The sequence below is a fragment of the Brachyistius frenatus genome, unplaced genomic scaffold (genome assembly GCF_029030835.1).
Source record: "Brachyistius frenatus isolate BFR_SWC_R1_liver_20210118 unplaced genomic scaffold, ASM2903083v1 Contig_136, whole genome shotgun sequence".
In the NCBI taxonomy this organism is placed as follows: Eukaryota; Metazoa; Chordata; class Actinopteri; family Embiotocidae; genus Brachyistius; species Brachyistius frenatus.
In genome coordinates, this window is record NW_027210735.1 from 275970 (window position 1) to 295555 (window position 19586).

Here is a 19586-nt window from a genome sequence, read left to right on the forward strand (position 1 = left end):
GGTAAAAGCCAGATCTCCAATCAGCTGACTGCAGCATGACAGTGTGGGAGAATGTGAGGAATGTGCTGATCCCATGTTGCTGGTGTTCCTGACCTGACCCCACAGCCAGCACAACAGTCCTGTTGTTTTTAAAAGCCTTTTAACATGCAAAAGATGAAAGTAAGAGCTTTTGTGCAGTTGAAGTCAAATGTAAGTTAGACCCAGTTACTCAGAACCTGGACGCATCCTTTCAATGGAAAAGATCATTGAAAATATTACAAATAAAAGTCACACCCGTAGCATCTCTGCATGTTTTAGTGTACATGTAGGTTGAGGGTTTACTTTCATGATTTCACTTTTAGTGTCAAGTGATTGACAACAGACTGATGTTTTTCCAACATGACAACCAGCGCAGGAGTCGTCCTTTGGAAACTTTGGATTATTTTCGCTACCAGTTGCCTTCTCACTTCCTGATGGGAAATATTTTGCAAGACCTCGTGCAGGTGTCCCGTTCTGAGGGATTATACAGCATGTTACCATCACAGGAAACTGGTCACACCCCAAATGTTCCAGAATTGAGGCTGCAGAGTGTCGAGCTTCTTTACCGTCATACAAAACATTTACCTAAAATAACACCGCTGCATGACAAACATGTTTATTGTGTACTGCCAAGCTGAATTTACCTGCCAGCAAAAGCTACATGAACAGAGGCTTTGTAGTTTCCCTCTCCACATTCGGGTTTTTCAAGGCTATGAATCAATTTGAGATTTCAACTAAGGTTGTGTGCTGCCCCACAGTGGTAAGGAGAAAGAAGTGCAGTGGAAGAAGAAGAAGAAGAAGAAGAAGAAGAAGAAGAAGAAGAAGAAGAAGAAGAAACGCAGGACAGACGCCGGACAGATTTATCAAGCATCCCTTTTATTAACATCACCCGTTACAAAAAGAACAAAATCTTCAGTGTTAATGAATTTAGCAACAATATAGCGAGTGCTGATTACAGATGATATGGGACGCTTATTCCTAGAGTAGTTGCAGTAGGATTAAAAACCTCTACACTGTTGACTTGGCCTTCTCCTTGCACAGCCAGGGTCACAGACTCCATATTCTCTTTGGAGCTGCAGTACAAACTTGACCACAATGTGTCCATGCATCTCCACAGTGACGGTCACGTAGTGACCCTTCTGATATGCTCTTCCGATCTCCCTTCTCCAACCTAGTACTGAGCCACGGTATGCATGGAGCTATGAATTCATGAATGCACGCTGATGCGCAGTGTTGTGATTTTTTTTTTTTTTTTTTTTTCTTTCTGGTCAGGCGGCAAACAGATCAACAACATGGTGTCTCAGCAGGACCTAACTGGTACATTTAACGATACATATCTTTTAAGTTAAGAAGAAAAGGACTGAAAACCCAAAGTTTGTTTAGTCAAGTTGGAAATTTGTATCACTGCCCTCGAGACAAATAACAACAAAAACTATTCGAAAAGATTTCATTGAAAAATACAGGCAATTTAAAACAGGAATGGTTGCCACATAGTTTAAATTATGCTGGATGTCATTTTTTAAGTTTAGAATAAAAATTAACTGGCGATGCTTCTAACGACAAAGAGGAATGTGCTGGGAGGGGAGTAGTGTGTGATTTGGTACAGTGCCTGGAGTGTCTGGACTTAACAGTAACCTCTCCCTGCTCCCTTGTGGCCAACAGTGACTCGGAGTTGTTTGCCAGTTCCTCAGCCAGAGTCAGTTGGAGGCTGCTTACAGTACAGGTGAGGTGGTGGAAGTTTGAGTGAGGGGGAGGGGGGCGGTGGCGTATGGTGTGATGTGGTAGTGATGACACCGAAGGTCAAAGGTGGTCTTTGTAGTGCAGTCAGGGAAGCTGCGCAGGGGTCGATCCTCCTCTCACTATACCTTGGGCAGATGTTTGTCAGCCTCCTGGAGGGAAAAACACGTGTTCAAACTCCACATTCAAATACACTGCTGAGAGGAAAGAAAAGACGAAGATACTGCAGTGTCATGGTATTGTGAGGAACAGGAACACAGTTACAGGCCTTACCCCTTCCTGTCCCTTGGTGAGTTGCCGGCTGACGGCTTGTAGCAGCTGCTGCAGCTCTCTGACCGTCTGATTCAGTCCTGCAGTCATTTTCTCCTTTCTGGCGATCTCCTCCTGACACAGACACAAAGATTGGTTTAAACATGATATTAAAGCACCAAAATGTAAAAGCTTTCTCCCATCCACAGAAAGAAATCCCGTTCGGACACCCAAACGGACTCTTACCCTCTGTGACGACATGCTGTTCTCAATCAGTTCTTCGCTGTTGTCTGCCACTTTAGAGAGCTCCCCCTGGATCAGATCAAGAGACTGCTGGGCCTGTGTGAAGGAACAAAATGTTCCTCCTGTTAGCAACGTGGCCTGAAGCTCAGGCTTCATCAGCAGTGTGATGAGGAACAAACTATCCCTCTTACCTTGTACAGATCACCAGCCACCGTTTGCCTCCCGTTCTCTTCCGCCTCCAGCTTGGACAGCGTCTCAGTGAGTTGGGTTTTCAGCTGCAATAAAAAACACACCCATCATCATGTTCTTTATCGTGTAATAGCTTCACAATGACAGTTCCTGTTCATAGTTTATTCATGCATAAAGAGCACAAAGAGTATTTATTCGAATCCTCCTACCAACACTGCCTACAAAGTAAAAGAGTCGTAACATTTGCAGAGTTTCCGTTTGTCTTCCTTAAAAAATGTTCAAACAAAAATAGCACCGTGCCGGTGTGGGCATGTTGTTACAGGTGCAGGATGACAGGATGAGTCACGATCCAGGAAGTCTAGTTTGAGTAATACATTCATTTTTTTTATGACTTGTCATAAAGCAGCACGGTGTACTTTGAAACAGGATTTCACAAGACTGGAAAGTTACACTGCAGCGGCCATTTCTTTTCATGTCTCCAGGGCTGCCAGATAAACTCACTGATGGTTTTATTCACCTGACGAAGTAACAGAGGGAACATCCACTCGTTCGCCAGTACACTGTCACTGGACACCGTAGGGAAGTGTTGACTACAAACACTTAATCATGTGTGGTTTTTTTTTTGGTGACATCCTCCTTTATATTATTAGAAGCCTTCATTTGTGATAGCGCTGCTGTGTAAATCTACTGAAATCTGATTCAAATCTCAAACGCCATGAATGCAAGACAAAGACTGAGACAAAAACAGACTGATGAAGCTCGTTTGGAGGCTGAAGAGTGAATCACAGTTAAAGAATTAGAGCAGCGATGGACAACATTGGCGTTTTTCTGGCCTTTTGCGGAGAGAGCAAAGCCGAATAATAAGCCATTTGTTAGATGTGAAAATGGTGATGGAAGTGAAAATGTAGAAGAGGATGCATTAGTCTTGTCAGTATTACAGAGTGTGAAGGTGAGTCACCATTCACAATCTGTGATGTTTGCTGAAGTCACATGCAGGTGACTCCGAGTTCCCAGAGGTTATGAATGACGACCTGCAGTTTTGCAGCAGATGGAGAGTCGCGTCCAGTGGAAGTCAGTGTGGAGCCAACGCTCAGTGCGACAAGGGATAGACTTTAAACAACAAAAAAAGCAGCTCTAGCTAGAGGGTGAGCCACACTTACCAAAGTCAGCTCCATATTCTGTCTGATAGCCTCTACATATGAGCCATCAAGCCTGGTCTGCAATTCAGTCAACAGATCTTTGAGCTGAAATTAAGTTTGAGATGATCTGTTTAATGGGCGTCTGTGGGAGGTGATCCAGGACAGCACTACCAGCACACAGTCTACGTGATCAGGCCCACGAAGCAGCGACAAAAAAAAAACTGAAGGCTTCTCAGATTCATCTGAGCCGTGCGGTGGTAAATGAAGGATTCCTGTTGTGCATGATGGAGAGTGGTGTCGCTGCGTTGTTGCGGGAGCTGCTTATGTGAAAGATGTGTGCTATTTAATGTGTGTGTTGTGAATATCGTATGAAGGATGTTTAAAAAAAAAAAAAAAAAAAACCCAGAAAAAAAACATATGAACACAAAACAGAGAGGAGTTTGAGCACTACGACACGGCTGAGGATGGAGGAGAAGATGTCCAGTCTGGGCTCACCTCTCGGACTTCTGTCACGTAGGTTGCACTCTCGCGCTCCGCTTTCTCCAACTCGGACTCCAAGTGCTGCTTTTCTCGTCTCAGCTGCAGAACACAACAGAAGCGCAGACACACAAAATGACAACAGGTCTGACAAGGATTTAACAGCGAGCGTACATTTGATAAGTGTCTTTGAAAAGCAGACTGACGTTGTCCAACTCGGCTCCGTCACTTCGTCTCTCGACCTCTTGCTCCAGAGCTGTGACTTTCTGGTTCATCTGAAGTGAAACGAAAACGAAGATTGACGTCACGATAGTGAGCACACGGCGTGATCATCTATCACCGCCCTGCTTTGGTAGTCAGTAGTTTCCTGCTGAACCTGAATACCCACCTCTTTGAGCTCCCCTTGCGATTGCTCCAGCTTCACCCTCCAGCGAGATTCCTCCTGCTCCACGCTGTTCTGGAGGCGCTGCAGGATGCCCTCCTGTGAATACAGCAAGCGGGACGGCTCAGTTCAGAAGCGAGACCAGCGAGCAGCCGCCACCGAAACTCAAAAAAACCTTCTCTCACCGTCTCTGCCAAAACCTTCTTGTACGTCTCACAGTCTTTCTGTAGAATCCTCTGGGTTTCCTCGGCTTCTTTCAACTTCGCAGCCAGCCCCTACCGTGAGGATACTATTTATTGATGCTCTCACTTAAAAAAAAAAAAGGAGCGATGTTCAACTTCACGTGTCTACTATTCTATTTACCTCAGAGTCCACGGATGCTGTGCTGGATTGTGCAGCTGAGCTCTGCGCTGCTGCACTCTCAAATCTGTGTAGCCACTCCTGCTGGTTCTAAGTGGACAGTTACGGTGAAAAGTGAAGTCACACATCACAATGGGAAGATGTTTCAAAAACAATTAACATGGAGGTAAAAAAAAATAAAATACAAAAAACCCAGTGTGACCCATACCTGCTCAGAGGGCAGAGGCACGTGGGGCAGAAGTCTGTGCAGGACATCTCGGCACTCAGCCTGAGACATTGCCAGCACCGTCTGGTTCTCCTGCGAGGTAATGGGAGGGGGGCAACGTGTAAAAGGAACAAAAGGAAAGAGAAAATTGAGACCTGACTGTTCACATAGTTCAGACACTTCGATGAAAAGGTCCAGTGGTCATCTAGACAGATATGACCACAACCTTTCTCTTACTCGCCTCCTGTTTTACACCAGTCGGCAGTTCATTCATCAGGCTGCTCCAATCAAAAGGCGCAGGAATCATTCATTTAGCATCTTGTATTATCACTTCAGGGCATTAGGATAAATGCTGCCTCACTCCCACTTCCATTTACTCTGAGAAAACATCAGCAGCTTTCAACAGACCACACCTACACCAAGTGTCAGCAATCTCAGATTCAGAGCATCTCACGTACTTCAGTCTTCCTGCAACCACAAATACATCAATCTGCTTTCAGGAAATTATAAGTACCTTGAAACTCTTCAATAAATTAAATAAAAAGGTAGCTATCAGTCCTCTAACAATAATCCAGCATCATGCACTGTCACTCCGAGGCCTGAAGGGAGAATGTATGCCAAACACTAGCCAGCTGGCACTCTAACCACTGTTCACATTAACACACTGTCACATGGGAGCTTTGAGACAAGTGTGCAGATGAATAGAAGAGACCAGCATGCACTGACAGTACACAACAGCTGCCAACGAACTCCCTGGATCAGCTCTGAGAAGGTGCTTTCTACTGTACTCAAATGGCAGAGGAGCAGCTGCTGCCAGACGGTTCAGCATGTACCATTACCTTATGTGAGGGGGTGGGCAAAAATATACACACAAACACACACACGTTGCTGTAACTTAATAGAGCAGCTATCTGATAACCAGCTCCATGTCTACGCAACTGCAACAGACCTGCAACTGCATGAACTGCACACAAGATTTTGCTTTACGTTTGGTTGCATTTGTTTGTTCCTGATGGAGAACAAACATGTTTCCATTGTGAGTACAGAGCATTAAGAAACATGACAGCACTGTTGCATCATCACAACCGTTAAATGAGCATACTTCATTAAAATTAAAAAGAAAGAATAAAATTTTAATAAATTAAACAGATTATCTTTGATTAACGGGTGATATTGACGGTATGATGTCACAAAGCAGAATGGAGAGGGAGGAAAAAAAAAAAACCAAAAAACCATGCCATGCCACATGACAAAGACAGGAAGCTGCAAAAATGATTACCATGAATCTCCATCTAATGATATCTAGTGAATTTCTATGTCACTGCACACTCATTTCCAAGCACCAGCCCGAGCTGTGGGCGAGAAGAGATCTTTTATAGTTCAGAACTTATAGAAAAAAAAACAAGTACACATTTACACTAAATAAACCGATATTTGTTTAAATAATAAAGTCTGAGATGCCCCATGGGGGGCGGGGGGGTAGCATAGTTCAACAAGCTCAGCACACAGCCAATTCAAATCTTCAGGCCAAACAATATAAGGGAGGAGTGGAAGTAAGGTAAATGAGTATGCAGCGCTGTTATGGTTGATGGTGGAAAATAAATCTCATTGAAACAATTATGGCAAGACAGCATTTTGAGGTGGGGGAATGCATCAGATTGGAACTAGAGTGAAGCAGATTGAGGTGAGGGGGGGGGTCGAACCTTGACAGCTTTGCTGAGTTTCCCTTGAAGCATGGACTCGGTGGCTGACAGAGCTTCCATTGCACTCCAGTTTTTCTCCCGAAGCTCCTGTTTTGGTCAGTTCCAGAGAAGATACTACGTTCAGTTCAGCCTCACGGAAAATGCATTCAGTGGCCCTCAAATACACACTGGTAGAGTCACAGAGCAAACCGAACGCATTTCTCAGTTTAAAAATGACTACACTCTGCTTTTCACCCATGCTCCATCTGCTAAAAATAAGTAGGAGAGAAATAGTCTCAAGAGCCCCGGGCTCACACCACATGTGGGTAAAAGCAACATGCACAGTATGCAAGATATGTATAGCAACAATATTCTGAGAACAAATGTAATTTATAAAGTCTAAAAATAGAGAGTAGATAGTTATAAAAACACAAATGCGCTTATATGATTCTCAAAACAAATATACCTTCCTCAAAAATAAAAGATAGGCAAGTTTCTAATGCTCTGAATCACCCACAAGCACAAACAAGCTTGCTGTAACAGTCATGGCCAACGGCGAGCACCACAAGAGTAGGCTGGGAGGCCTCTTATGCAATACTCAGCTTAGGCAATCCAAATCAAAACAGACATTGGTACTGCGATATAATCATGCCACAATACACAATCTTAGCTTAAGAAAGCTTTCTATTCGGTTTCCAACGATTCAGTTTAAAAAAAGAACAAAAAGCGAGACAAAGTGGCAGTGGATAACGGGGAGTATGGATACATGCAGTGTGCAACTCTTCGCGGGGGAGGGGGTAGGGGTGTTTTGCGGTAGCACACAACGGGCCTCGACTCAAAAGGACTCGACTAGAGCTGCCAGTGGTGTTATTAGTTCAGGTCATCGCTGTGGGAAACCTACGTTGTTTTTCTTCCTGTGAAGCTCCAGGGAGTCCCTCAGCTCATCCAGCTCACCCTGCAGACTGGAGACCAGGCTCTCCTTCGCCGACATCCTGTCGCGACAGCAGCATAACCATCTCATTATGAACAGCATCAGACGTCACGTACAGAAAATGAAAACATGCGCTGGAAGAACGCTATATGTTATAGCATGGGACGTTACTCACGCTGTAAGAAACTCTGGGCTTGGCACTGCTGTGTGGGACTGCTGTATGAGCAGGAGAGAAGCAGTTAAAACTTGGCCTGAATGTCTTATATGACACTCAAAAGACAAATAAAATAACTAGAACATAAACTCCAATTGTCGAAAAGCTTCACAAATCTCTGGTCAAAATATCTGCTGGAAAAAAAGGGTTTGTCTCTTCCTCTTGTTTGCATTGTGGCTCTGGAAGTCTCTTGTCAAGCAGGCTCACCTGTTGATGTACCTGCTCTATCTTCTCCATCAGCTCCTTTGTCCGTGCCTCCAGCTCAGCCTGCAGCGTCTGGATCTCCTGCTCCTTTGCCGCCAGCCTGCGGGTCACGTGTGCTGCTCAATAGTCTGATCTTAAATCAGAGTGCTGGAGAGCTACGTGGTGAAGTGTTGTGTTAACTCACTGAGCCTGCACTTCTTGGAGCTGGCTAGCAGAACTGGTCAGCTCCTCTGATGTCTCCTTCTGTCTCAGCTGCTCCGTCTCTGCCTGCAGGGCAGCCAACTGCTGCTCCAAAGCCTGGGAGACAAAAAAACCCTGCTTCAAAACAAAGCTGGAAGAAGGAAAACACCATGCACATGATCTGAGGAACAACATTTGTGGTCCCTTTCTTTGATACAGAAAAGTCCACACCTCAACTGTCTTCTCTCTGGCAGAGCAGCTGTCTTGTGCTGCCTGGAGACTCTCCTCCATTGATTTCAGCTTCACATCCTTCTCTTGGATCCTGTAAAGCAGTGAAACAGGTTTTTGTTTTGTTTTTCTACACAGGACGTCTTGGAGCTGCACAAAATGTGCTGATATTTACACCGACAGGAAAACAATATCCACAACAAGAGGACATTTAACAATAGAAAGCCTCTCATGCCAGTGGAAACCAGATGTTGTAAAAATTACTACCAGGGGTGCGTCTCGGGAATGTCAGGAGGAATTAGCTTTGATGTCTGTAGTAGCCTTTCGTTTCATGTTTTATAATTATGACGTCTTCATATCTTCATCTAGGCTTTTGTGCTTCTGCATTATTACAATTCATAAAATCTAATTTGATTGATCTTACTTGCTCTGGAGCTCTTCCATGATCAACTCTGATGTTGCCTTTGATCAGGAGAAAAATAAAAATAAAAATGTAAACAAACCTATACAGAAGAGAAATCATAAAACCTCTAGAAATCATTTTTAAATGGTGATTTTAGAACTCACCTGTTCTGCTGTCTTTCTCTTAAAACATTCGATTTCTTGTTTTAGTGCATCATTCTCTTCTCTTTCAGCCTGCAAAGTGGAAAAACAATTACTTAAAAAGTTTTTGCCAACTACAGATTGTGATTACGAAGCAGGCAGTGAAATGTAGAGTCAATTAAAGGCTGCTGATGTCAGTCACAGTTAGGAATGTGTGTGAGGCAGTTTGAGGATTTGCTACGCTTAGTTGTCTCTTTCTAAACCAGAGAAAACAAGACACCTTGAGCTCTTCCTCCTTGTTGGCCACCTCGATCAGCCCTTTCTCCAACAGGCCCTCCACAGTTTTCATGTTCTCCTCCTTCTCCCGGACACTGTGGAGAGGAAGCAGAGTTACACTTAGGTGTTAACTATGGATTATTATTTTTACCAGAATAACAAGTCCAACCAGCTGATGTATTTATTACATGTTCTCGTTTTTATACACTTACCTCTTCTGGAACTGGTCCAGAGCCAGCTGGGATGCAGTCTGCATGGGGAGAGTCACAGGCAGGTAGAGGGTGTGTCAAGCAGAAACATTTTAAAAACGTTTTACTTGTAAAAATAGTCACAGTACAAAGCTGACCTGATCAGAAATCTGTGCCTGCAGATTCTGAATCTCTGTCTTCAGTGACATGTTGTCATTGTGCAAGGCCTGCAGAGGAAAACACAAGAGGAGACACTTTCAGGATCTGACCGTCTGTGCCAGCATTTTAAAAAACCAAACACACAGCACTTTCATTTCTGTCTCAGGTTTATAAAGCTATGCAGAATCTGAAGCCCCAATCTCTGCAAATGCGAACATGCCTTCTTTTTGATGTACATAGTCTTCATTCCACACTCCCCTCTCAACACAACAACAAATTCCTGCCGACTAATGAACCGATGCAATGTTAGTATAAGAAGCTGGAGATGGAGCGCTCCCCTCTGACTGTACCTGCATGTTAGTTTCTCGACTGGCCCCACTGCTCCGCTCTGCATTTAGAGAATCCTCGAGACTCTTCCGCTGCAACTCCTTTTCAGACAGACTGAGAAGAACAGCAGGAAGATATAAGAGAACATGAATAAAAAGAGCTCTATGGCATCACTTCATGCAATCACGATGTCTGTAAAAGTCTTACTTACAGCTTTTGTAGCTCCTCAATGTGGGAGACGCGCGTGGCCTAAATGGGAAATTGAGAAATCTCATTAGCCTACATACACACACACACACACACACACACACACACACACACACACACACACACACACACACACACACACACACACACACACACACACACACACACACACACACACACACACACACACACACACACACACACACAGAGAGCTATGTAGGTATGCATCTTATAATCAAGCCAAGTTGACCCATTTACCTGTGTAGAGATCTGAGCCTGCAGGTTCTCATTCTGGACTTGCAACGTCTCTCCCTGGACCTGAAGACCTTTGTTTTCATTCAGAAGCTCCTGTTACAAGAGATTGCATTCGTGGGCATTAGGAATGTGTTGTTGCTTTTATTTTTTAGAAAGAAAGTCACTCTGATTCAGCACAGAGGGAGGCATTTTAAAAAGCAATCAATACTACAATGTGATTCATTTTTATCTCTCAATTCAGTCCACATCAATTCTGGTGCCGTGCCATATAATTACAGCCAGCAGCTCCATTTCTATTCCTATAGGTTTGCCTCTGCTTGAAAGATCTACAACAAAATACTTATATTGTGTGTGTGTGTGTGTGTGTGTGTGTGTGTGTGTGTGTGTGTGTGTGTGTGTGTGTGTGTGTGTTGCTGCAGTGCATCACCTGAACCCGGACTTGCAGTGAGTCATCCGGCATGCTGTGCTGGGACATCTCCAAGAGCTCCATCACTCTCTGCTCCAGCCGCTCCTTGGAGACCATGGCTTCATTCAGGCTGCCGTGTAGAGTCTGGATCTCCTTGTTCTTGTTGTTCATCTCCGTCTCCACCGTCAGCAGCTGGCTGTGGAGCTCTGCAACCACACACGCACACATTCACCTGCTAAATGTAGCCTGATGAGTCACTTTAATTTGGTAGGATTTAACGTGTTTTTTGGGGGGGTGATGTAATGTTTTATCACCTTGCTTAGAGGTCTGAAGTTTCTCTCTTTCAGCGTTGACATTGTGGAGGAATTTTTGCAGTTCTTCCCAGTTTCGTTTGGCATCCTGCAGTTGGGCCTGAAGGGGTGGGGGGGACGACATGTAACTCTGTGAGCACCTTTCTCCCACACGAGTAACCAAGTGTGTATAAAATATGAACAATGGTGTTTTGAACAAGAATTAAAACCTTCAATTTGGAGAAAAAAGATTTCTATTAAGTCCAAGAAAATTTCTACAAGTTTATGATGTCGCTTTTCTAAAGAAAAAAATAAATAAAGCACAGCTCTGGGTCTGTTTTACTAAATTAATAAAAAAGCTTAAATTACAAACCATGGTGTGGACTTTTTTTTTTATTAGATTTTTCTAGACTTTTAAAACTTGAAATTGCTCTGAAGTTCTGGCCAAGACTTGTCTCTGTCAAGCAACTTAAATTTCCATCATATGATTGTGGTCCATGAAAAGACAGGAAAGGCTGATCTGAGTGTATAGCAGGAAAAGTGTTGTTTATACACATCACAAAGCCTCAAACATTCCAGCTCACAAAGCCAACAAAACCTTCCCAGCTCAGGTTCTGTTTCCCACAACCCTCCCCAGGACTTCCACTACAACCTCCTCCCATTTCCCTGCTAATGCTGCCACACCCACTAACCATATTTGAAGCTGTGCGGCATGCTCAGGTTTTGTACAACTCAGTTCATTTTGTTTTGGCTCTGCTGGGGAAACTGAAACAAAAGTAAAAAATAAACCCCACAATGTGCATCTGGATTAGCGTACCTCCAGCTGGGACACGTTCTGCTTGTAGCTGACCTCCAGCGACTTCCTCTGGTGCTCCTCCTGCTGCAGCTTGCTGTTGTTGTCTGCCAACTCTTTCATCAGGCCGGCATACTCAGAGCGCAGCTTGTTCAGCTCTGCTGAATTCCTATTGAGCACACGCATATTATATGAAAATGGTTAGTGGGGTGTTACTGTGAAGAAACAAACTACAAATAGCCTGCACAAGGCATTTCACACGGTGTAAAGGAGGACAAATTCAAGCTACACAGGCAAAGAGCTGAAATTCTGAAACGAATTGGATCACTATGAATGTTTCATAAGGAGCATGAGACACGTATGGAGCTCTAGAGAGCATGACCGACAGTGTAACACTGACTTGTTCTCCATCTGGTTGGTGGCGGAGCTGACAGCGTCCCTCAGGATCCCGTTCTCCTGCTGCAGGCGAGTGATCTGGCTTTCCAGCTGCTCCCTCACCTGCTGAAACTGCACACAAACAATGGGATTCAGTCTTCGTCATCTCTGCATGGAGCCTTGAGAACAACGGCAGGTTTGGTTTCTTTCCCACAGTATTGACTGAAATTAGTGACATTGTGTTATCCAATATAACGGAACTAGTACTAACTGTACTGGATAATAAGTCAAATCCAAGCCTTCACCTTTATCTGCATGGTCTGGAGGTCCTGATAGCTGCCCTGTGCTTTGGCCTGCATGCCCCCCAGTTCTTTCTCCATGGCTGTGCGCTGCTCTCTCAACACAGACTCCACCCGGCCTGTCTTTTGCTTCTCAACCTGAAGCTCCTAAAGCACAGAAGTAAAAGGGAGTATGAAGCTCTTCACTGAAACCAACAGAATTATTCCAGCAGTGCAACAATTAAATCGTGAATAAATAAAAATGTTTGTGTTTCATTATACAGAATAATGGATTCTCGACCTGACTGAGCTGTTTCACTTTGTCTTTGGCGATGGATGCCTCCTCCTGCAGCGTGGTAAGAAGCTTCTCTCGTTCCTGAGCAGCTGGGTCGGGCCGAGCCACAGACTGCAGGTGAGAGACAAGACATTTCAAAAAGCAGGCACTGGAAGTTCAACAACAAACATTATATCTCTTGCCAAATGCAAACAGTGTGAAATGCCATTAGTCACAACACATAATGCATCACTTATTCATCTCTCACTTTGTGCCAGGCATCCAAGGCGTTCGGGCTCTTCTCTCGGAGGAGAGCGATCACGCTGACAGCCTCTGCCTCGGACAGAGCCAGGCTGGACAGACCAGAGAGCAGCTCCTTCAGCTTCACCTCGGTGTTCTCTGTCAAATCACACAAGGGAGGAGATACAGTTTAGCAGGGTGTTACATGGCTGGACAAGAAGAAAACCCAGATTCTAACCCTTGCTTTTACCGCTTACCTTTATCGGTCTCATTCTTCTGTTTCTTGCCAGACCCTTTGGTTTGTACATCATCGTTATGTGCAGACTGGTGGTTGGCAGAAGCTGCTGAATCTGCCAAAATGTGGGTTTCATCAACTGGATTTGAGAAAGAAGAAAAAAAAAGTTTAGTAGAGATGAAGTTCAAACGTTTATCTGGAGAGTTTCAAGAATGTGAGATCACTTCATTATGATTACCATGCTCGGTCTTCTGCTTCTTGGCAGAGTTCTTCTTTTTGCCTCCGGTGGCACTCGGAGTTGCACCATCCAGAACTTTGGTTTCAGCCATAATAGGAGCTTCCTTCTTGACTGGTGCTGGGGCCTGCTCTGCTTTCACCTCGGCCTGCTGATCATCCACTAGAAAAAGGACGAGTGAGGGGAGAATTCTGTCAGTCTCAGCCAGTCTCCCTTAAGACTGATAAAAAGAGAAAATTCACTTATCATTAAAAGGTACAGGGATAAGTCTCTAAACCCGAGAAAACAGCCAGTGCAGCTCATTTTTACTTTCCCATCTTTCAGTAATTCTTACTGTCATTTGCTCTCTCCAAAAGATACACAGCAACACACCCACTTTAAACTTTACTATCGATTACTGACCGGGCTCCACTTTTTGTTTCTTCTTCTCCTTCTTCTTCCCAGAGGCTTGGGGAGGTGTCTGAGCCTGAACAGGAGCTTGAGCAACTTGGACCTGAACCTCGAGTCGTGGAGAGGGTGGACTGGACTGTTTGCTCGCAGCCAGAGGTGCATCTGTCTTGCGGCTGACAGGTTTGGAGCCGTTGACTTCTGGCTCCCCAGAAGGAGCAGCAGCAGCAGCAGCAGCAGTGGCGGCGGCGGCAGCAGCAGCCTTGGCAGCTTTTTTCTCCTTCTTCTTTCTCTCCCTCAGACCAGCAGGAGCCTCTGGTGACACCGAAGCAGGCACATAGGGAGTAGGTGTTGGTGGAGCAGGGTCTGGAGTAGCCACCGGAGCAGGTTCCTCCTCTGCCTCCGGGGTGGAGCTGTTGGCGCCGTTGGCCACATCGAAATCCCGCAGATCCTCTTCCGACTCTCCTCCTCCGCCACCTCCGCTGCTTCCTCCACCGGCGCTCTCTTTCTTCTTGCCCTTCTTCTTTTCGTTCTTCTTACGGGGGTCTGGCTTGCTGGGCGGCAGCTTGAGGTCACGCTTCTGCCTGGCCAGCACCTCATCGTAGGAGGTTTCCTTCATGAAGAGCCAGAAGAAGAGGAACATGAGGGCGATGACCAGGGAAGGGGCCAGGATGAGCAGGTACTGAGAGTCGTAGATATCCACCGCCATTCTGATGGAGAAAAACACAAGAGTAGTTTAGGATACTTAGCCTCTCCAATTCACATTATGGTATGTATCTGACAATATTTTACATTTCCTGCATGATTGGCATTATAACACATTTCTACCCAAACAAGCAACAGGCCAAGGCTGCTAAATTCCAGAGATCTGAAGGTCCTAACAAGCCCAAATATAACATGAATTTATTCCTGTGCATTCAGTTGCTGCCCGTTTCCATCCAATAGCCGTGTCGCTGCACTCGCCTGAGCCCATCAGAGAGAACATTCACTTACAGGTCAACCGCTGCTACCAACCAGCAGCGGCAGTCTGCGATGTGTGAACTGGTACAAGTATGAGATGTGTGTGCGTGAGGCGTGAGGTGTGAGGATGTGTTAGTACATCAATAGTGCTGAGAGGGTGCGAATGACGACTCTCTCTCGCACCCTGGCCTCTCTCAGTGAAATGATCCAATTAGACAACGCAACCCTGGGCGGCTACAAAGCTTGACATCCACTCTATGTTTTTATAGCTTTCACAGGGAGAGCGTCACCTCTTCCCGAAACATGGGCAGCAAGAGCCAGATAGAGAAGAGAAAAAAAAAAAAAGTTATTAGAGGAGAATCAACTTTACTCACACTGACTTAAAAAGAAGGGGACAAAATAGGTCAAGAACATCAGGAAGGCAACGAGGCTAAAAAAGAAGAGAGCTCACCGTCTCATTTAGTCATTTCCCTCCTTCAGCCCCCACAAGGGCGTCCTGGTGGTATTCTAAACTCATATCAGGATGGATTTGCAAGAGGCAAAAATACACCCACATGTGAATGTCACAGGCTGAGGCCTGCTGCAGCTGCAGTCTGACTGCTGCCTGCCAAAAGCCAAGAGAGAAGTTCTTCTTCTGTCAGCAGACACAAGTTTACAGAGTCAAGAGGTCCTGAGACTTCATCAGTTTACCATCTGCCAAACATATTTGTTAACAATTACGCGTTGTGACTCACCAAGGCTACGCAGCAGGAATGAACTGGGGTAGAATCTGTGCTGATTTTCTCCCCCCGTTATGCTCTTTTTATTATTAGTTCTTTTTTTTTGATTTGCAGCACATATATTTTTTCTGTGAATGGCAACCAGATGATGCGTTTGATGTGACAATCTTGGGAAAAAGGCACTCTTGAGCGCTGCCATTTTGTGTCTGGAGAGTACGTCTCCCAAACTAACACAACAACAACACCTTGTGCAAAAGACGTACGTGTTTCTTTCAAAAATAAAACCGCAGTGTTTTTGAAAACGAGGACAAGCGGAGCCCTGGGTGACGATGGCAGTGCCGCGGTGTCAACAGTACAGAGTGGCGCCAACAGCCAGTGACCTGACGTGCTGCACAATCCTGTCTTATACCCAAGATCTGTGGCAGCGACACAACGAAGGAGTCAGTGTCGTAGAGCAGACCTCTTTAGTAATTTGGATTAAGCAGATTACCCATGATAATACATTTAAGAATAACTCTCCACTGCAGTGCTTCCTGAGGACTGATAGGCTTAGTCCTATAGTTATAATGCTGATTCCTCTCACTAACATCTCTAACAACACACAAAAAACATACCCGGCCTCTTGTAATGTTTAATATTTGACATATCTAACTCTGTCTTTTAAGCACTAACCTTTTCCTCTGAGCATGAACTGAAAGCTCCTTATTATGTAACATTACTGAATTTTTAAATGTATTTCTACTTTTCATGACATAACAAGAGCTGTTTTGAAGAGCTTCGACTCAAATAAATATACCTAAATGTCTGATCTTAATGGCTGACTGACCGTGTTTGCCTGATATGTTCCACCTATCCACTTGCATTCCTCTCGAGAGGTTTGTGTGCCATCTGTGTCAGAGTATGAATTCCTCCACTCTCAGTACGTTACAGCTCAGGGCAAACTCTTAGAAATATGTAAATCATGAACAGAGAAAAAGCTGTTGGTTTCGAGCGCTGTGCAAACTTGTACACCGTGATGTGCAAACATTCGTCCTTACTTGAGTTTTTTTTAATTTTTTTTATGTCTGATAGTTTTCTTACCTCGTGAGAAGTGTCATTTATAACGGGCTGCCGTATTTTAGTCCAAAAACTTTACATTAAAAAGGTAGTAATCAGGCTCGAAAAACCAAAAAGGGAAATGCATTTCAGTATCCTGGATGATGTAACTTTCTAAAGCCTGGCGAGATTATGTTACAAGATTTACAAACGAGGGCCAAAACAAACAGCTGATATAGTACATCATGTACTACATAAGGTTCTGATATCAATACAACTCTCAGTAGGCCACCTAATCAAGAAGTGTGTTAAAGCTAGATCCATTGTATGTTGCAGGAAACTCCCATGTCGGACCTGATAAAGCTGTAAAATAACTCTTAAAGCAGCTACTACTTCCTGGCATGTTAAGTATGGGTGGAGTACGTTGTGTAAAAGTTGTAATGTCACGTAAGGTTGTTTTTTTTTCTTCCCCGTTTTCTCTCGGAGTGGAAGGTGCACGAGTTTCCTTGTGTAGCCCGAGCCTTGTTCCAGCATCAAAATGAGCCTGCAGGACAAAAGCCCTCTCGGGCGGTTGGCTCCCCGGAATCTACCCACTTGGCTGGCCGGGCCTCCCGATTTGGCAGACCCATGTACGCAGAGGTAACTCCTGCTAACTATCAGGCCCCGAAACGCAGCGCAGACAGCACTTAAAAACCAGGCCGTGCAACACGCTGCGCTGAATATCTTTAAGCTGGCGGCAAGTCACTAAAAGACGCACTAATAGTGCAGGACGGTACAGAAAATTACAGCTACTCTTGCAAAGTACATTATTTATCTAGTATAGTTTATATTTACACATGACTACACGCGTAATACGCAGCATTAAAATTGTATGTGACCAGTGTCGCTCAAACCTCCACTAACAGCTGGAGCTGACAAACTGAAAATATTAGCATTACAAATATATTAAAATAAAATTCCACATAAGTGTGGTTTCCAAATGACTGAATAAGTGGGAGGTTCAGTAAACCTGCGGCAACTAGTTTTTCTTACAGCGAGTCTTAAAATGTAATTTAGGCTCATATCCACACAAAGCTGCACTTTATCTCAAAGTGTTGATACTTTCAGATGAACTCGAGTAAGACTAAAAGTGTTTACAGGTAATTGAAAATAATCTAGTTTAGATTGCCGTCTTCAGTATCTAAACTACTATTGTGTCTGAAATAGTGAAGCTGTAACGATAAGAAACTGATAATTCACCCGCATCAAGTATTGGAGATAAACGAAACAGAAAATATTAAAGTACACGGGAACAAACCGGTTAGCTATGAGGGCAGCTGACTCAGTTATTACCTTTAAAGAAAGTTCAAAACACGTCTTTCCATTAACCTTTAACTAACCTGCACTTGAACTACCTTTCCTTTAAAATGCATGTTGCTTATTTGTGTTTAATTTGATCGGTTCTCGTGCATTTTACGTGTTTTTTAGGCATTCTCATTTCTTTTCTATATTTCTAAATGTTCTTTACACTGCATGTGTAAACAATGCACTTGTATGAAAGGTGTTGTATATTATTATCATTATATCTGTTGGGAAACATGAACAAATACGTATTGGTCCTCTAAAATGGTCTGCTCTTACTGTTTAGGCATTCAAAGCACGGTCGATATTGAATAGAGTAAAAAAACAAAACCAATAAGCAAAATCAAGATGAGTTTATCTACCGGTGGAGTTTAGGGATTTATCTTTATCGGGACTTCTATGAAACGGGGCCTTGAATTAACCAAATAAAGGAGGTGTTAATGGGTCTTCAGGAGCCGTGTGACCGTCGTGCTCCAGATGTGGTTGACGGTACCACCACAGGTATCATGAACGAAACCACCTCGTCCAGGCCGATCACTGAGTGCCTCTCCAAGCACGCCGGGTCATGATGCCCAACGTGAATGGTCGGCCTTGTGCAGACGACTGAACCAAATGGCAGCTGTTGTTAAATCAAGACGAACGCCTGGCTGCGGGTTGCTAAGTTAGCCCGGCTAGGTCATCTCGTCACTCGTTATATCCGAACGATATAATGGAAGCGAAAAAGATTACTTCCCCAACGACTGGAAAAAAAACAACAACCAAAAAAAAAAAAAGACAACCACCACACAGTGGTGAGCTGGAAATGGCCACGAAGTGAGCTGCTGATTGCAAACAGGAAAAAGGCTCGTCGCTACTTCGTAAGTTTGTCCCAGAGAGGCTACAGGTCAGCGCTATGAATGAGGGAGCTAACGTCGTTAGCCGGCCGATCCTCCGAGGACAGAGGAAGTCTCCGGCAGGTTAAAAGTGACCCCTTTTCTTTCCCTTTCGTTTAAACCACGCGGGCCTCGTCTGTAAAGTTAAAGTGTCCCAGCCCGGCCTGTCTCTCTCTCGGGGGGGAGGGGGTGTCTGTTCTCCCGTTACCGTCCTGAGGGCCCGTTCCCTCCCAGGCCTGTTGTGGAGGAGCTAAGCTGCGCTAAAAATAAATAAATAATAATAAAATAAAAAAAATCCGGGATGAGCCGCTTTCTGACGAGACATAAACAAAAAAAAAAAAAGGAATATCCGATAAAATACCTGTAGCTTCAGTTGGTGGTTCCCTTGTGAAACGGCGTTGCTCTGCGTTGACTCCGGCGGACTCCGGACTTCCCAGAGCAGCTCCAGCCTGGCTTTCTTCTGCGCTGTCCGTCACCGACTACCTCCCGTTCCTGCTTCGCGGGGGCGGGTCGTAGTCTCAGCCTGCTGAGGGAGCGCTCGTTTTGGTTTTCAGCGGCTCGTGCCAGACTGCCGAGCGGAGCGGCGCATCCCCGTTAAACGCGACAAGACAAAAAAGCCCCCCGCCTTTGAGACGTGTCCCCGGTAGTGTAAATCGAGCGCCACTCAAAGGTAAATGAGGGGCGTGGTCATTGCGCTTCCCCGAAAGTCCAAAAGACGCGAGTTAAAAAGCGCTTTGATATTTCTATGAGGAT

General features: G+C 44.7%; 1 protein-coding gene across 5 annotated transcripts; it reads right to left on the bottom strand.

The window, feature by feature from the left end:
• Positions 1-873: 873 nt before the first annotated feature.
• On the bottom strand, positions 874-19325 carry ktn1 (kinectin 1). 5 transcript variants are annotated; one of them, XM_069714857.1, is made up of 36 exons: positions 19195-19325; positions 13922-14616; positions 13523-13681; positions 13307-13423; positions 13078-13208; positions 12837-12941; positions 12563-12703; positions 12283-12389; positions 11907-12051; positions 11114-11210; positions 10821-11005; positions 10397-10486; positions 10143-10180; positions 9955-10045; positions 9604-9672; positions 9470-9507; positions 9262-9352; positions 9006-9074; positions 8863-8900; positions 8442-8532; positions 8215-8327; positions 8046-8130; positions 7788-7828; positions 7583-7673; positions 6703-6789; positions 5003-5092; positions 4798-4884; positions 4620-4709; positions 4441-4533; positions 4259-4327; positions 4071-4154; positions 3597-3680; positions 2439-2522; positions 2251-2343; positions 2029-2139; positions 874-1907 (listed from the first exon to the last, which is right to left on the bottom strand). In XM_069714857.1, exons 2-36 carry the CDS (start codon positions 14613-14615, stop codon positions 1878-1880), a joined length of 3828 nt encoding a protein of 1275 aa, XP_069570958.1. In that variant the 5' UTR covers position 14616; positions 19195-19325; the 3' UTR covers positions 874-1877. The 5 variants fall into 5 exon arrangements, with proteins under 5 accessions (XP_069570958.1, XP_069570957.1, XP_069570961.1 ...); XM_069714856.1 differs by having other exon boundaries at positions 8034-8130; XM_069714860.1 differs by lacking the exon at positions 3597-3680 and having other exon boundaries at positions 19195-19324.
• Between the last annotated feature and the right edge of the window lie 261 nt (positions 19326-19586).

Coding starts and splice junctions, on each gene's coding strand:
- ktn1 (XM_069714856.1), bottom strand. CDS start 14,615: ATGGCGGTGGATATCTACGACTCTCAGTACCTGCTCATCCTGGCCCCT. Junction 13,424..13,522: donor GAAGCAGAAGACCGAGCATG/GTAATCATAATG, acceptor TCTCAAATCCAG/TTGATGAAACCCACATTTTG. Junction 4,710..4,797: donor CAGCATCCGTGGACTCTGAG/GTAAATAGAATA, acceptor TCCTCACGGTAG/GGGCTGGCTGCGAAGTTGAA.